The following is an 18,852-nucleotide window of genomic DNA, read 5'->3' as shown; positions in this document are numbered from 1 at the left end:
CCAGCCCCGGGGCAAGGATGAGAAGGCAGGAGGGGACAGGAAACCTGGAAATGGGGAATCCAAGGCTGAGAAGGGGAGAGTGTTGACACGCCATGAGGTTGGCAACCAATGTCACAAAACATTATGTGTGCTGTTTAATGAGAAACGAGTTTGCTCTGTAAACCTGCATCTAAAGTACAATAAAAAAAATATAAAGTATTACACATTTCAGTAACAGACTGAAAATATAATTCTAATTCAAGTTAAAGCTGTCTTATTTGTAATTAAAAATTCTCCTTCCACTAGTATTTTAATTCACAACAAAATTAAAACTAAAGTTTTCTTGTTAATTTACACTGTATACATTTTTTGAAAAAAGCTATTACCGTTTTTTGCTATACAAAGTTTTATTTAAAAACGTTTCTTTAGGCAAAGAGAATAGAAATATTTATTGCAAAATTGTTTGAATTTACTTGTACAGGCAGAACAACTAGAAAACAACCGAATATTCATCTAAACGGCTGGGCTGATTAAATTAATTATGGATTGGCTGTATACTAAGGCAGTCCTTAAAAACAGGACACAGAATCATGACTTGACAGACACGTTTTTGTGAAACAGTAAAGCACATGTCGATATATGTATGATGCCATTTGTATATCGAAACAAAAAAAAAAACCCACTGCTGTCGATTCCCACTCCTAGCGACCCTATAGGACAGAGTAGAATCGCCCCACAGAGTTTCCAAGGAGCGCCTGGTGGATCTGAACTGCCGAACTTCTGGTTAGCAGCCATTGCACTTAACCACTATGCCACCAGGGTTTCCATGTATATATTACAATCACTATATGAGGATATTAAAATTTTGTAAAAAATCCAACCTCCAAACCCAAACACAAAAAAAGTGAAGTAGAAATTCAAAAGTGCTTGGGCAAGTCTTCATAACTTGAGAAGAAGCTTTTATGAAACAAAACCCTTCCAGTTTTCTTCTATTTTACTAGAGACCACATCATAGAAGACAAATATAAATACATCAATAAGGCTTAAGCAGCCGGCAAAAAGTCCAGAGTGCTTTTAAGGAAGGTCTTATCTCTCCGGCAATCCTGGACCCCACAACTGCTCTCTGAGAAGTAGCAAAAAGATATGGTGCTGTGAATATGGAAGTAGACGAACACAAACGATCATTTCACAAAGAAGAGAAAATGTGATTCGGATATATTTACAAGAGTTAAGTACTAACAGGAGTGAGTATATGAAATGTTCATGAATAGGAAGAAACACAAATACATGCTATTTGTCAGAAATCTTGGAAATGTAAAAAACCTCACTTATCCTATATAAGCACAAAGTTTGAACAAGACGACTGAACGCCAAGGACATTTTACTCACGCTAGTACAATGCTTGTAGCAGCGTACGTCAAACGGCTGTTTGTGTGCGTGTGCGTGTGCGCATAGAGACATTTACCCAGTAGCCCCTGGGTGGCACAAAGGGCCAATGCACTCGGCTGCTAACCTGAAGGTTGGAGGCTGGAGTCCACCCAGAAGCCCCTCAGAAGAAAGCCCTGGCAATCTGCTTCCAAAGAGCAGCCACTGAAAACCCTGGGAAGCACGGCTCTGCTCGGACACACGTGGGTCACCATGAGCCGGAGTAAACTGGCCACAGCTGGTCAATGACTCGTCTGAGGCAAATTCAACAGACCAAAAAAGCTACATCCACAGAGGAGTGCACTGGGCATCAAAAGGGATATTTAAAAACTTACCAACTACCAAAAGGAGTGTGGTTTAACAAACTATGGTTAACAATTACATATTACACTGTGATCTTAAAAGATAATTATAACGGTAACTAGAAAAATGTTCACGATAAAAGAGTGAAAAGCAGAACACAAAGTGGTCTGCACATTATGACTACAGCTACATTATATAAAATAACATATATTATTGACGAGCCTAGAAGGAAATACACATTCATGAAAAGAACTGTATTAAGGCAGGATTACTTTTCAAAGATTTAAAATGTTCAAATAATCTTGCGTGACTCACCCTGGTGCTCTTACCTCAGAACCACTCTTAGTATCATAGCTCGTTAAGAAGGAAGCTGAGAAATTGGCCATTATGCAAGCTGTCCCATTGCCATTTTCCACAATGAACACTGAAGATGCACCATGCACAAGGCCTGCTATTTTCAGGAAAGAGAAAACACTCAAATGAACACCTTTCTGAAAATAAACCCGGCATCTCTGTTTTCTACAGCTTGCAGCAATGACGAATTTCATTAGAAGATTCTACTGTGTTTCTTAAACGACTAAAGAACTAGACAAGTGGATCGCACAGGCTGTTTTTTCTGGATCTTCTATCCCTCCCAGACACAATTCTGAAAATGTCAGCTGTAAATCCATCTGATCCATTTGCCAAACTGGTCCACAGTTATTTAATGCTTTACTTCAGAATACTTACCTGGAAGTCTCCTACCAGATTTCTGGGTCAATACTAGGCCTGTACCACTCCATAATCCTCAGAAGATTTTACTGTAAGACTTGGTGGGGCCTTTAAGACAACTCAACCCTGCCCGTCTCAAGCTAAAATAATATTTATCTCCTACAGAAATCATTGGGTTCTATGGCAGAGCCTGTGATAACTATCCCGGTCTTAACTGCTGTCTGAAGTTTGATGTTGTTTTTACTTTTTATCGAGTGGTGATGTGGTAAGTCCATAGGCTCAAAGATCTGAGCTCTTTTCCCAATTTCAGAAAGGTCCTCAAAAATGGTGATTATATCCATGACTTGAACTTGACTTGTGTGACATTAGGCACATCACATAACCTCTCTGGATAGAGCTGCCTTATCCTGAAAATGAAGGGACAGAACTCTCTTGGGACTTTGCAGCTTTACAATGATCACCACGAAGTACTTTCTCTCTGTGTACGTTCTGAGGGCCAATACCACCTCTATCTTCTTCATATCCCCAAAGCCCTGTGACTCAGATGTTTAACAGCAAATGTAATCTCACCACTGCGGTAGAGAAGTTAACTGAACGGGCCACACATTTCATTACATCATGGTTTTGTTCGTTCTAAAACCAAACATTTATTTACCAGCTGCTACCATGCAGTGTAACCCATGCAGAAATCGTGCTGTCACTTGTCTTTGCTGCTACAAGTTAGCACATGCCCTCATAATAAACATTTACACATGTGTGATCTGAGCAGATTCATATCATTAAGTGTAAATATGATTCAGGTGAACTCTGAGGGCAGCACACTCAAAACAGAGGACACTAATAATTTTCTAAATCATTTTTAAAACTTTTTACTGACCCAAAGTACTTCATTAGGAAACATCTCACACTACGTAACTTTTCATACAATTTTTTCATTTTGTAAATATGCTGAACTTTAAAAGGAAAAAAAAAGAAGTATTGCTAAACCAAATTTAAAATAAGCTTCAGCAGCACTATATGGGCCCATATTTATCCTGGGAAGACCCAAAAGATCTGAATTATTAAGAAACTTACCCCAAAAGCCAATTTTGGTCAAGAGAAAAATGTCTACAACAGCATCAGAACACATAATTCTAAGAGAAATGTACTTACGCTAATGGTTAGAAGCAGCTGTGAGGGTTTTTTTTAATTCTGTCAAAGTGGCAATCAGTAAAAAAAAAAAATTTTCTCAAATTAATTAAAATGTCTAGGGTGATTTAATAGGTGTTGCAACCTCAACACAAGCACCGTCTGGCTGTAACCACCTGTTTACGTCAACCCCCTAGCTTGTCTGAGGCTGCTCATCTCTGGCAGTCCTTCACTCGGAAGTGAATGTGATTTTTTTCAAGAGGTTTTATAAAGGAGCAACATCTGCTTATCCCTTCAAAATACTCCTACTTTTAGAACTTTTATTCTTTACAACAAACGCATCTGTGGGAAGAGATGTTCTCCTGAGTCAGAAGACCTAGGTTGAGGACTTGACTCTGTCACCACTGCTTGTTAAGCAGCAGCAACCTCCCAAACCTCAGTTTACACACCTGTAAAATGGACATCTCAACGCTGCTCAGCATATTAAATGAGCCAGTGAATGAAAAGCATTTAGTACAAGGCAACGACACGAGTTTCGATAAAAATATTAAGTTCCGAACAGGTACAGGTGAACCTATCAAGCTCACCATTTATCTTCAGTACCTCAACAAGTATTTTATTTAACGAACACTTATAATGCACTTACTGTGTGCCAGGCACTGCTCTAAACACCTTGCAATTAATTTACTTAATCTAACAACCCAGATAGGCAGACATTATTTTGGTTCCTTTTGCAGATGTGGAAACTAAGGCACAGAGAAGTTACCTGAATTGCTCAAGATCACGTGGCTAGTAACGGTGGCAGAGCCAGACAGAGAACCTACGTACGCCTGAAGTCGGAAGCTCGAGCCCTTGGGATTCAAGTCCCAGAGGGTCAGCTCCACAATACGCTCAGAGTTCTCTCCCTCAAGCACTTCCTGAGTGAAATGAGCATGCTTGGAATTGTGAAGCATCTGCTTTTGAAATGAGAATTTGCCACCTGAAGGAACTAAAGGATTTATGCATATGTTTTGTTAAGAGCTACCACTTTAACCAAAAGCGGATGTTTCTTCATGTATTTACTATGCACTTACTGTGTGTCACACACAAGTTGGGCTGCAAGCTGAGGTACAGAGACACACGCACAACAAATAATCACCACAACCAAATAATGCCATAGGGAAGTACGTACTGTAAAAGCCCTTGTAACGAAACTCCTGCTGAAGCAGAGAGAAACCTAGACTAACGCTGTCAGGGATGGGCCTAAACTAGAAATTCAAAACTACAGGACACAAAAACATTTTAATCTCACATCCAATGAGGAATTTGGTCTTAGACTTGAATAATTAACAATCGCTCACAATCAAGGGTAACATTGATTAGTACAGAACTTTTTTAACCTTCTAAGTGACAGTTCTTCATTTTGAAAGAAGGAGATCATCGAATAGACATGGATGGTTAAAGAGCCACATTATGCAAGTACACACGCTCCTGTGTATCAGAAAATAAAGTTTCAGTTCATGTTGGTCTGTGCTTTTTAAAAAGTGTTTAACACAAAAGAGGCTTTAAGTAATTCCTAATTATTAATGTAGGAGAAATTACCAATTTAGAAGTCTGAAATTTAAAAAAAAAAAAGATGCATTTTGGGGCAAAATTGTTCACTAAAATTAACATTATTTTAAATAGACTTAAATCCAAATTTTTTAAAAAATCTTTTTTAAATGTTCGATTTTTTGTTGATTATAACACTTAAAAGGTATATTGTACTTGGAGTTAAAAGCTAATTTTATGAAGAGCTATTCAGGCAACAAAAAAAGGAACAAAGAAAGTTTACTAATAACGCATTGCCGTTGAGTCGACTCCGATTCAGTTTTCCAAGGAGCGCCTAGTGGATTCGAACTGTCAACCTTTTGGTTAGCAGCCGAACACTTAACTACTGCGCCATCAAGACTCCACTTTACTAACAGGCCAAGGCTGATGTACTATCTCACCAGCTGGAAATGGTACGATCCATTTCTCCACAAACAACTGCAATTAAATATATTTCAGCATTAAAAGTGAAATACTCAAGAGATAAACCAAAAACAAAACCTAACCCACTGCAGTCGAGTCTCATAGTGACCCTACAGGACAGAGGAGAACTGCCCCGCAGGGTTTCCAAGGATCGGCTGGTGGATTCGAACTGCTGACCTTTTTTGGTTAACAGCCAAGTTCTTAACCACTGCGTCACCAGGGCTCCATTCAAGAGATATGCCAGGCATATTTCAAAGAAAACCTATCAATCAGTGAAACGATAAAAAGCACCTTAATTCCCAATGTCAAAAATTTACTAAATGATTGATTATACTTTTAATAGTTTTTTTTTAGCGAAGAAAACGTTTTTCTTCTCTTACCAATTGTCTTCCTTCCTAATGCTGGCCACACACATTTCACAGGAATAAGATACTCAATTAAAAAAAAAAAAGTCTGCCTTGCTAAAATATTTATATAGTGTTTTTCAAAACCCAGAATATGAACTCTGATTTTGTTTAAATGACAAATGGTAGCTTACATTAACGGTGTCTTCTTGGCTAAAACCAAAACCAAAAAAGACTGGAGAGAGCGCAAGCTAGAGACAGAGAGCAGACCAAAAAGAAACACAAGGCTTGAATTAATTTCCTGCTTTGTGCGATTAATTTTAAATAAAATTCACTCTAAGAGAAACTGAACACATCTGACTCGTTTTAAATGAATTATTTGCCCATCTATCTCACCTCTCATGTAACCCACCCAAACCAAGAAAATCTTTGGAATGAATTAAAGCAGCACTTATCCAAAGGAAAGGGTACAAACACACACACTCTTTGAGGTTAGTTATTGTCATCAAATCGTACAGTACAAAGGTCTAGTGCTATACAGTAAATCTTAATTATGATGTAAGTGGAAATTCGAACTATAGATAATCCAGTGACCACACACACCCCACAATAAACCACCAAAGAGGAGAGTCCAACTTACACTGAGCTGAGTTCTAACGAACGGGGTCCACCGACAACAGGGCATGCACTGTGCCGTGCACATCACCAGGCACTCACGTGTCTGCTGGGGGCAACGGTGGTTCAGCCAACGACCTCACGAGCATCAACCAGGGACTCGGAAGAAAGGCCTGGTGATTTACTTTAGAGTATCAGCCAACAAAAAAAACACACTGTGCGTGGGGTCCCCGTGAGCTGGGAACCGACTCAACAGCAGCTAACGACACAACAAAGTTTCTGCTGAAAGACAGTGGATACGGTTGAGATCCTATTTCTCCACTTTGGCTGGGGACCAAATAAACATGCTTTAGAGAAACACCTGGTTGCAACAGAACAAAATGAGATTGCAGTAGAGAGAGACTATTCTGTCTGAATTATCAGGCATAACATTTTACCTTCTAATAGAAACAGACATGTCAATTATAGTAGAAAGAGAAAAAGGAAAAATACTGGCAATGAATATGCTCAATACTTTAGGATAGCACAATAACATGAAGTTACAGATTTTTCTCTTTATATTTAAAAATATAAAACGAGAGATGAATCACAACGTTGCGAGCTCTCCTAATAAAATAACAATGCAGTCATCTAGACAAGACAAAACTTGTTTCAGCAACTCCTCTTGTAACTAATTTCACACGCTGGTAAATGGTAAAGGGTCACAGGTCCGGAGCAAGGTTTCATGTTTATTACTGGAATAAGGGCATCTCTTGTGGCTATTCATGCAATTAGAAGAATTCATCTTATACAAAACAAAAAAGTGAAAACAAAATCCATTCAGTCACAGTAACCGAATTTTAGAGATGGGACTTTGAGATATTTGAAGAATTCATGTGCAGGTGTGTTTAGGAGTGTGTACCTAGATCTCTTCTGTTTCATCTTTCAGATCCGAGCACTTAAGACAAGTCTTCCTATACCAGTGAGGGTACTGGGTGAGCAAGAATGCCAGAGAGAAGTCCACCGACATCCCTGACTAGATACTTGGTGAAGAGACAACAAGCGTTCCTCTTCGTTATTAGAGCAGAAAAGAAGAACAAAATTCCCCAATCAATAGAACACTTATCGGGCACCTAACGCTCCTATAAATTCTGTAGACGGACGGGGTGTAAGGGTGCTTCCCAACGTGTTAATGGATTCTCTTACTCTGACTTGCAGGAACCAGCACCCATTACCATACATCAAGGACAAGGCTCTTTACATTAGAAACGAACAGGCCACTTGGAGTGTGAAGCCTAGTTTTGCTTCTCAGTTTGTCTGCCATGGAAACTCCTAAAATTTTAAAATAAAGACGATTTTAAATCATCCTAACAAATTTAAATCCACAGTATTATAAACATACATAAACATACACATACCTACAGCGTACTGAAAAAGAAAAATATGAAGTACTCGCTTTAAAAGGCTGAGAATGACCACACCACCTCTCTGTTTTCTTCTAGGCAAAACTCTTGTCGTCAAGAGCTCGATGTGGGTCACCCATCCAGGCGACTGAGGCGAGGCGCAGAGGTGGGTCCCTGCTTTCTGGGGCTGCACAGCGTCGATCGCCTAGGCCCCCCCGACAAACCTGCCAGTAAGTTAAACTAACGACCGCGGCTATTCAGAAACTACCAGACCACAGAACCACCGCTGACAAGTTTCGCTGAGAACTTAAAACCACAGGAAAAATTAATTCCGCGACGAAGTGTGAATACCAAAGCGGAGCGGAACCGCGTCCTCATCTAAGATCTCGAGCGATGAAGGCGCAGCCCTTCCTCCTCCACCTCCTGGCGCCTCAGCTCGCAGCCACGAACCGCGAGTGAGGTTCTGCCTCCGGCTCCCACAGCCCGAACCGGCCTGCAGTGAGGTTCTGCCTCTAAATCCCACGGCCCCGAACCGGCCTGCAGTGAGGTTCTGCCTCCGGGTCCCACAGCCCCGAACCACCCTGCAGTGAGGTTCTGCCTCCGGCTCCCACAGCCCCGAACCGGCCTGCAGTGAGGTTCTGCCTCCGGGTCCCACGGCCCCGAACCGGCCTGCAGCGAGGTTCTGCCTCCGGGTCCCACGGCCCCGAACCGGCCTGCAGGGAGGTTCTGCCTCCGGGCCCCACGGCCCCGAACCGGCCTGCAGCGAGGTTCTGCCTCCGGGTCCGACAGCCCCGAACCGGCCTGCAGTGAGGTTCTGCCACCGGGTCCCACGGCCCCGAACCGCGAGCCCAGCCGCCGCCCTCCGGGAGTCGCCGCCCTGAGGAGCCAGCACCCAGCCCACGGGCGTCGGGTCGATGCCGACTCACAGCGCCCCCACACGGCCAGGACAGGCTTCGCCCCCGGCCGCCGCCGAGTCGGTCCACAGGAGGCCCCGCACCCCGCGCACCCCGCGGCCCTCCGAGCCCCGCCGCCGGCGCCCCGCAGCGCCCCTCCGTCCCCGCCGCCTTACCGAGCAGCAGCCACAGCAGCGGCCGCCTCCGAGCACCGCCGGGGGCTGCCATGGGCGCGGGGCCGGGGGAGGCCGGTGCGTGAGGGAGCCGAGGGCGCGCGAAGCTCCCGAGGTGGCCGGCGGTTGGCGACCGGCACCCCGCAGTCGCCTCAACTCGGGAGGCGGGGACCAAGCGAACGCGCGGGAAGCCGGGGGTCGAGGCGCGGCGGGGCCGGCGGCTCCCACGAACCCGAGAAGCCCGCGCCGCTTCGGCTCCTGCAGGCCAGAGACCCCGCGGTCGGCGCTGCCTGTCACGTGACCGCCGCGGCGCCGCCACCCCACGCCGTCACGTGAGCCGGGGGCCGGGGGCGGGGCCAGGCCGGCGGACTCTCGCGAGACCGTGCGCGGGCGGCGTAGCGTGCTCGGGGCTGCGTCATGGCGGCGGGTTCAGCCGCAGTTGACACGTGGCCCGGGGTCCGGCCCGCGGGCCGCGGCGGGCGGCTCCGAGGGGGCTGAGCTGGGTGCTGGGGTGCTGCTGACGGGGTGGCGGCTCCGAGGGGGCTGAGCTGGGTGCTGGGGTGCTCCCGACGGGGTGCTCCCGCCGAGGGCAAAGCGGGAACTAGACGGGGGACAGGGAGAGTGACAGGGCGGCCGGGGGAGGGCCGGAAACGGAGAGGAGAGGCTGGGGACGCCCCTGAGCCCGGCTCAGACCCGGCGCAGGGCGGGACGCCGCCCCAGCGGCTGCTCCCTTTCAGTCGTCTGAAGAAAAGCCCATTCGGTTGAGAGAGTGGCGGTGGACTGTGTTGTTGCTGGTTGTGAACGCGGCCTTGGCGCTGGCAGTAGAGTTGTGGAGGTGAAGGGTGAATGACTGTGCACATTTCTCACGTCAGTCACTGCACTGCCAGTCGGGAGTGGGGGGAAATCGATGAACGTTCGTGGGTGGGAAGTGAGTTCCTCAGTTACCGCGACCTCTCCACGCCGCAGTGCTCTTAGGAGGAGAAGGGGTGTGAAATCAGATGAAGTACAGCTTTCCCACGATCTCACCGCAGGCGCTGGGAAAACGCCACCGAGCGGACGGCTCAACTGTAAAATAGTGTTACTGAGAGCTCTTGACCCTTAGATCGCCGAGTGATCAGTCCTAACAGTGTTGAGGATTTCTGCAAAGGACCCGATATTAAAACATTTTTCTAGTCTCCGCGGTTAGGTAACACTTGAAATCCTGGAGTTTTTAACTTTAGAACCCATTTTGTCCACTGATACTCGTGGAAGGTCGAAGTAGAGGTTAGGACAACCAGGAGATGCTTGAATAAAAAAGATACTGAATATTACACTTTTGTGCTTCAAAACAAGCTTCACCCTGGACAAAATCATCCTGGGTGAAGGGGGTTCAGATGTCAGTGATCCCAGCTCTGAGGTTTTCCCACAGGATGTATCAGAATAGAGATGCGGGTGTTTATCAAAAAAGTTGAGAAACACTCCTGTAGTCGAATCCATACATTCAACACGGGGTAAAATAGTCTCACTGCTTCTAGCACCTCTCTTAGTTCATCACTTATTGCCTGCAAGGTAGAGGTCACATTCCTTAATTTGCCATTCTAATTGGGGGGAAAAGCCTCTAGGCTTTTTGAGTGATCTTCCCTTTCTCCTGCTGTTGTTCTGAGCTCTTGCCAAACTCACCAGTTTACCTCACCTGCCTTCACTTTTTTTCTGGTACAATTATTAACTCAAATAAATGCCTACCTCTCCCTTTTCTTTCTAATCCCACCCTGCTCCCCACCTCTGTAGGAAATGTACTGTCAGCCACTTCAGTTCAAGTTTGTAGATTATTACCTATCACTATACTGGAAACCCTGGGGCGTAGTGGTTAAGAGCTATGGCTGTTAACCAAGAGGTTGGAAGTTTGAATCCACAAGGTGCTCCTTGGAAACCCTATGGGGCAGTTCTCTGTCCTTTAGGGAATTGACTCCAGGCAAAGGGTTTGTTTTGTTTTTGGTCACTATACTAAATAGGAAATCCAGGTGGGCTTAGTGGTTAAGTGCTGCTGCTGCTGCTAACCAAAGGGTCGGCAGTTCAAATCCACCAGGTGCCCCTATGAGGGAGTTCTACTCTGTACTATAGGTTCACTGAGTCAGAATCAACTCAACGGGTTTGGTTTGGTTTTTAAGTACTAAATAGTTGTTGATTTTTGTAGTTTTTTGTTGTTGTTGTTTTTATATTTATTTGCTCTTTGAGGATTTTGTCTTCTTCCTTGCTGTCATTTCTTCCTGTCAAGCTTTCCTTTCCTTGCCCCCAGTGTCTAATACATTACAGGCTGGAAAAAGTCATGAAACTGAAGAGGACTGCAAGTAGAATGGGAGCAAATAGTCTCTGAGGAAGGCCATGAGTTGGTGGTGGTTTTTGTTCTGTTGTTTGTGAGAAAGGAAACTGAGTGAAGGGTAGATTTGCTGATATTTGTTTTAGATTCTCAGGGATTTGTCTGTTCGTTGTTCCAGATGGGGAAACAGTCTAAACAGGAGAATTCACTCCCACTTAGGTGAAGTATTAGCCACGCTGATGTTAAAATTGAAGGCCAAATGAGGTCTGCAGTAGAAGAAAAGGGAAGTTTTAAATCTGGGGTCTGTTCATACATTTACTGTGAAGTGATTTATCAATAATGGTTCGTTAACATAAGTATCAGCACAGTACATGGACGTGTTATTTGAACCTACGTTCTTTCTATGAAGCGGAGTGTTAAATTCAGACATAGTTGGAGAAATTCTAAAATATTGCTATTTTCTCCCAACACACTGATAATGAAAAACTGTCAAATAATCTTGAGCAAAGGAACAAAAACACCTAGTAATTTTGCTTCTCTTTGCAGAATAACAAGGAAGCCCCAGAAGCTGTATAATGAACTTCTCTTTGGCTATCCAGCCTCGGAACCTCCTTTCTATATTTGGAGAATTCCCCATCTTGTGAATATTGGGGTAAGCAGAGCCCTCTGTACAAGCTGGAAAAAACAGCCTATAGCGGCTAAGGTGTGGGCTCTTGACCAAGTTCAGCCTGTTAGGCTGAATCGGGAGCTAGTGGTTGCCAAGAAGCTGCACCACTGAGAATCCGTTCAGATGTCTGGTGGTGATATCAGCTGTGAGAGCGGCAAAATGGAGTTTAGGAGGCAGAGTTAAGTGCTGGCACTGCCAGGTCTTCACAGTTTGATTCTGTGGTGTGTTTTTAGCTGTGGCCCTGGCTGCTCCATGTACATTCCTGTCTTCCAAGCATTATCCTGCATTCTTTTTGAAAATTCTATAAACTACTCGAAGTCCTTTTAGTAAATTATTTTTCTGCTTAGACCGGAGCCTAAGAGCCCTGGCCTAATACATGCTATGTTTAAAATCTGTTCAACCTCATTATAACCTTGTTAAAGACTAAAAATTGTTTGTTGCCAGCAAGAGAACAGGGTGTAAAAAAAATAGCAGGAAATGAGACTTAGCAAGTATTCTATGATACTACATGATAGAGGAAACCCTGGTGGCATAGTGGTTAAGAGCCATGGCTGCTAACCAAAAGGTCAGCAGTTCAACCCAAGAAGATAAAATACTCAATACAAAGAAAACTACAAGACACTACTGCAAGAAACCAAAAGAGACCTACATAAGTGGAAAAACATACCTTGCCCATGGATAGAAAGACTTAACATTGTAAAAATGTCTATTCTACCAAAAGCCATGTATAGATACAGTGCAATTCCAATCCAAATTCCAACGATATTTTTTAATGAGATGGAAAAACAAATCACCAACTTCATATGGAAGGGAAAGAGGCCCCAAATAAGTAAAGCATTACTGAAAAAGAAGAACAAAGTGGGAGACCTAACACTACCTGATTTTAGAACCTATTATACCGCCACAGTAGTCAAAACAGCCTGGTACTGGTACAACAACAGATACATAGACCAATGGAAAAGAATTGAGAATACAGACATAAATCCATCCACATATGAGCAGCTGATATTTGACAAAGGCCTAAAGTCAGTTAAATGGGGAAAAGATAGTCTGTTTAACAAATGGTACTGGCATAACTGGATATCCATTTGCGAAAAAATGAAAGAAGGCCCGTACCTTACAGCATGCACAAAAACTAACTCAAAATGGACTGGAGACCTAAATAGAAAATCTAAAACAATAAAGATCATGAAAGAAAAAATTGGGACAACACTAGGAGCCTATCGTGGCAAAAACTGGGAGCTCCTAAAAATCAAACACCTATGCTCATCCAAAGACTTCACCAAAAGAATAAAAAGATTACCTACAGACTGGGAAAAAGTTTTTAGTTATGACATTTCTAATCATAGCTCCTGATCTCTAAAATCTACATGATACTGCAAAAACTCAGCTACAAAAAGACAAATAACCCAGTTAAAAAATGGGCAAAGGATATGAACAGATACTTCACTAAAGAAGACATTCAGGTAGCTAACAGATACATGAGGAAATGCTCACAATCATTAGCCATTAGAGAAATGCAAATCAAAACTACAATGAGATTCCATCTCATCCCAACAAGGCTGGCATTAATCCAAAAAACAAAAAATAATAAATGTTGGAGAGGTTGGAGAGACTGGAACGCTTATACACTGCCGGTGGGAATGTAAAATAGTACAACCACTTTGGAAATCGATTTTGGCGCTTCCTTAAAAGGCTAGAAATAGAGCTACCATATGATCCAGCAATCCCACTCCTTTGAATATAGCCTAGAGAAATAAGAGCCTTTACGCAAACAGATATATGCATACCCATGTTTACTGCAGCGCTGTTTACAATAGCAAAAAGATGGAAGCAACCAAGGTGCCCAAACATGTATGAGTGGATAAATAAATTATGGTATATTCACACAATGGAATACTAAAACCCCCAATACTATGCATCGATAAAGAACAGTGATGAATCCATGAAACATTTCATAATATGGAGAAATCTGGAAGGCATTATGGTGCGTAAAATTAGTTGCAAAAGGACAAATATTGTATAAAACCACTATTATAAGAACTCAAGAAATAGTTTAAACAGAGAAGAAAATATTCTTTGATGGTTATGAGAGAGGGGAGGGAGCAAGGGAGAGGGGTTTTCACTAATTAGATAGTAGATAAGAACTATTTTAGGTGAAGGGAAAGACAACACACAATACAGGAGAGGTCAGCACGACTGAACTAAACCAAAAGCAAAGAAGTTTCCTGGATAAACCGAATACTTCGAAGGCCAGCATAGCAGGGGCAGAGGTTTGGGGACCATGGTTTCAGGGGATATCTACGTCAATTGGCATAATAAAATCTATAAAGATAACACTCTGCTTCCCACTTTGGAGTGTGGCATCTGGGGTCTTAAACGCTAGCAAGTGGCCATCTAAATTGCATCAATTGTTTTCAACCCACCTGGAACAAAGGAGAATGAACAACACCAAAGACACAAGGTGAGCCCAAGAGACAGAAAGGGCCACATAAACCAGAGACTACATCAACCTGAGACCAGAAGAACTAGGTGGTGCCCGGCTACAACCGATGACTGCCCTGACGGAACACAACAGAGAACCCCTGAGGGAGCAGAAGAGCAGTGGGATGCAGACCCCAAATTCTCGTATAAAGACCAGACTTAATGGTCTGACTGAGACTAGAAGGACCCCGATGGTCATGGTCCCCAGACCTTCTGTTAGCCCAAGACAGGAACCATTCCCAAAGCCAACTCTTCAGACAGGGATTGGACTGGACAGTGGGATAGAAAATGATACTGGTGAAGAGTGAGCTTCTTGGATCAAGTAGACACAAGAGACTATGTTGGCATCTCCTGTCTGCAGGGGAGATGGGAGGGCAGAGGGGGTCAGAAGCTGGCGGAATGGACTAGAAAAGAGAAAGTGGAGGGAATGAGTGTACTGTCTCATTAGGGGGAGAGCAGTTAGGAGTATATAGCAAGGTATGTATAAATTTTTGTATGAGAGACAGACTTGATTTGTAAACTTTCACTTAAAGACAATAAAAATTAAAAAAAAAAAGGCTGTCAGTTCAAATCCACCAGCCACTCCTTGGAAACCCTATGGGGCAGTTCTACCCTGTCCTATAGGGTCGCTATGAGTCGGAATCGACTTGACAGCAATGGGTTTGGTTTTTTTTGGTACTTGATAAAAAAAAAAAAAATGGTAAATTAATATGGTAGTTTTTTTTTTTTTTTGCACACACAAATTTACCATAATTTAGTCCCTCTAACTGAACAAAAATTTGTTCATATTTTGCTATTATATAAAGGGCTGTAATGAATATCTTGTACCTAGGTTTTTGTACACTTGCCTGAATATTTCATTAGAACAAATTCCTAGAAGTGTTAATTACTAGATCAAAAGTGAGCATATATAAATATTGATACAAATTGCAGATTGTCTTTCAGAAAAGTTATCCCAATTGACATTCCCATCCAATCCAAGCCTATTGCTTCATAGCCTTGTCAACACTGGATATTAATAAACTTTTTAATCTTTGCCAACTGATAGGCTAAAAATAAAATATTGTCACTTTTTTTTTCTTTTTGTGAGCTACAGTTAATAGTCTTTGCCCTGGAATCTTCATCTTTTTCTTAGTGATTTATAAAAATTATTATATACGTAAAGGATATTTTACAAATATTTCCCACTTTGTCTTTGATCTTTGGTTTGTGGAATTTTTTTTTACTAGAAGACTGTTTATTTTTTTAAAAAAACAATTTGTATATGTATAATTCAGTGATACTGGTTACGTTCTTCAAGTTGTGCTTCCATTCTCACTGTCCTTTTCGAAATTATCCTACCACCATTAACATAACCTCAATGCCTCTAAGCAGAAACTCCCTTTTTCCCCTTCTTCCCACTCCTGGTAACCACTAATGATCTTTGGTTTCTACATATTTGCTTATTTTATGTAAGTGAGATCATACAATATTTGTCTTTTGTGACTGACTTATTTTGCTCAGCATAGTGTTTTCCCAGGATTCATCCGTGTTTTGCACACATCAGGACTACATTTCTCTTCATGACTGAGTAGTATTCCATTGTGTGTATATATCACATTTGTTTATCCGCTGCTCTGTTGATAGGCATTTAGGTTGCTTCCACATTTTGGCAGATAGTGCTGCAATGAACAGCCGTATATGGGTTTCTATCTGCATTCTGCTTTCACTTCTGATGAGTATATAACTAGAATGGGATTGCTGGGTCATATGGTAGTTCTACATTCAACTTTTTGAGGAACTGCCAGACTGTTTTCCACTGTGGCTATACCAATAAAAACCCTATGGTGGGTTTTTATTGTTTGTCTTATTGTACCTTTATTATGGGCCAGACATGCTGTATTTCTGACTGAAGGGAAGACATGGAAAAATAAACACAATGGATGATTCCATGTCTGATGAGGAATTCTCTTATTTATTTTTACCCCCCCACCCTTTTTTTTAACTGATCGATTAGTGTGATAAGCAGTAGAGAGGTTTTTCTTGTTGGAAAAGGAACAGACAGCTTTATCCACTTCAGAGTTACTTAACAGAGTTGAAGAGTAGAATTCAGGACATCATTGTGGTAATAATGATCAGTTACTAGTTAATATTTTAACTGTAAAATCTTTTAATACCCTAAGCAACACTCAAACACTGGAATGCATATTTCCCTGAAGGCTTCTGCCACTGGAAGGAAGATCTGGTAATTTATATATGGGCTCAGTATCTGAATTAGATGAAGTAATGATTGGTAGTAGGTAAAGTTGAAATGAATAGAGGAAAAAGCAGTGTGTCTTTTTTTTCTCTCATTTGCTCTTTATAATTTTTCTTGAGAACTGGTAAGCAAAATTAGTAATTAACAAAGCCGTAATATTTTCCAAAAACTGTTTTTAATATTAGTGAAATTTTCAAATACAGTAATATAAAGAATACTTTTTACCCGTTACCATTGCTACCAAACCAGAGAAGGTGGGTCCTTGTCCAGCGTGCTCTGACTTGCCAGTCATCTGGACACCTGGTCTTTAAGAAAGAGAAAGTAACTTTATTACAATGCATAGAGCAAGGAGCTGGGAGGAAGTCCTCAGATCCAATGCCCTGAGCTATGGAAAAGCAGGCCTTATATGTGATTTGGGCAGCAAGGTGGCAGCTGCTTAGGCATACTAACTAAAAACTACATACTGGGGAGGGAAAATTCTAGAAGGCAGCCAGGAAACAGGTGACCTTTTTGTCAGACCTCTCACTTTGGAATAGGGTCTGGGTGATGGTTTTCCTTCTGATTTGTTCTTCCTGTTGCCGTATCCTCTGTTGAGGTCAATTAGTGATCACAGCTGGCACTTCTGCAATGCGGGGGTGGGCCAAATCTGGTTTGGGCTAGTTTAAGGACTAATGGAAATTTACTGGCATTTGTACAGTCAGGTTGCATCATTACTCAACTCTGTAAATTACCAATTTTACGGCCAGTCTTGTTACATCCATTCCTTCCTCCCCACTTGTTTTTTGTTTTGTTGTTCGAGTGTTAGAATGAAAATGCTAGACTCGCATTTCATGAAAATACTTTTTTCTGTACATAACACATACCATTAGCTCAACTAATAGGAAAACAAAGCCCAATAATTCCTTAATAACTAATGTGCAGTCTATGTTCACATTTCCCAGCCTGTCTCAAAATATCTTTTTTTGTTGTGGTAAAATACGTACAACATAAAATTTGCCATTTTAACCATTTTTAAGTATATAGTTCAGTGACAATTACATTCACGATATCATTCAGCCATCACCACTATTTTGAAATTTTTTTTATCACCCTGTTGCCTAATTAGGGCCCAAGCCCTGGAGCAGATGAGCCAACAAAACGTACTCCAAGTCTGAAAGAGAGAGAAAGCTTATTAGGAGGTGACACCAACAGAAAGTCTGACAGCAATGTTGGCTGTCTTCATGGAGACCCGAAAGGCAATTTTTACATCAGAGCTTACATATCATTTTTGCAAGGGTTACATAGTATCTTCAGGCATGCAGCCCACAGATGTCAGATGAGTATACATCACAGAACAATTACAAGAAACTATTAGACTAAAGATATCCATGCCAGACATCTGGACTCTAACTGAGATAAGGAGTAAGAAAAAAAGAAAGTTACAGACCAAAAGTGCAAGGCAGCCTTCCTAGCTGCCACCTTGCAGGCTGAAAATCATCCCCCGAGAGAACAAAGAAAAGGAGGGAGACTGAGGCTGCAAGAGCCAAGAAGGCCCCACACCTCTTTGGAAAGATACCAGTGCAGCTGATGTAATAAAAAAAGGACACTGAAAGTGAGAGTCTACAAAATACCAAAGAAAAAAACTTATAGTTTAGAGTATCATTATGGTGTTAGTTACATCAAGCTCTCAATTGCCCATTTGAAAAGGAGAAAACATGTCTCAGAGTATTAAGCATTACAACCCCAAACTCTGTACCTATTATGCCATAACTCCCCACTCACCCCTTGCCCCAGCCTCTGGTAACCACTAATCTACTTTCTATGTATAGATATTTCATGTAAGTGGAACCATACAATATTTGTCCTTTTGTGTCTAACTGATTTCACTCAGTATAGTGTAAAACATGTTGTAGCACGTATTACAACTTCATTTCTCTCTATGGCTGGGTAATATTCCATTTTATGTGTATGGGTCTGGGAGTTTTACCATATTTTGTTTATCCATTCCTTTGTGGGTGGACATTTGGGTTGTTTCCACCTCTTGGCTATTGTGGATAATGTTTCAATGAACATTGGTGTACAAGTCAAACATATCTTTACAGTTGGTTTGTTCAGATTGGATCCAGCAAGGTCCATACATTGCATTTGGTTGATATGTCTTTTAAGGCTCTCTTAATCTGTAACAGCTCTCCCTACCTCTTTTTCATGTCTGATTTGTTGGAAAAACTAGGGTTCATGTCTGATG

At 42.3% G+C, this 18,852-nt stretch overlaps 1 protein-coding gene across 1 annotated transcript in view; it reads right to left on the bottom strand.

Moving 5' to 3' along the window:
- Positions 1-9,264, bottom strand: part of LAMP1 (lysosomal associated membrane protein 1) — a 28,603-nt gene extending 19,339 nt beyond the window's left edge. The window contains exons 1-2 of the mRNA XM_049867424.1: positions 8,949-9,264; positions 2,037-2,158 (exon numbers count right to left, since the gene is read on the bottom strand). Of these exons, the coding sequence (XP_049723381.1) occupies positions 2,037-2,158; positions 8,949-9,000 (174 nt within the window). The 5' untranslated portion in view covers positions 9,001-9,264. The remainder of the gene's footprint in view (positions 1-2,036; positions 2,159-8,948) is intronic.
- Positions 9,265-18,852: the final 9,588 nt, after the last annotated feature.

This window comes from Elephas maximus, chromosome 23 (assembly GCF_024166365.1).
Source record: "Elephas maximus indicus isolate mEleMax1 chromosome 23, mEleMax1 primary haplotype, whole genome shotgun sequence".
NCBI classification, from domain to species: domain Eukaryota; kingdom Metazoa; phylum Chordata; class Mammalia; order Proboscidea; family Elephantidae; genus Elephas; species Elephas maximus.
Note: the sequence above shows the minus strand (reverse complement) of the source record. Positions and strands in the feature narration are given on the sequence as shown.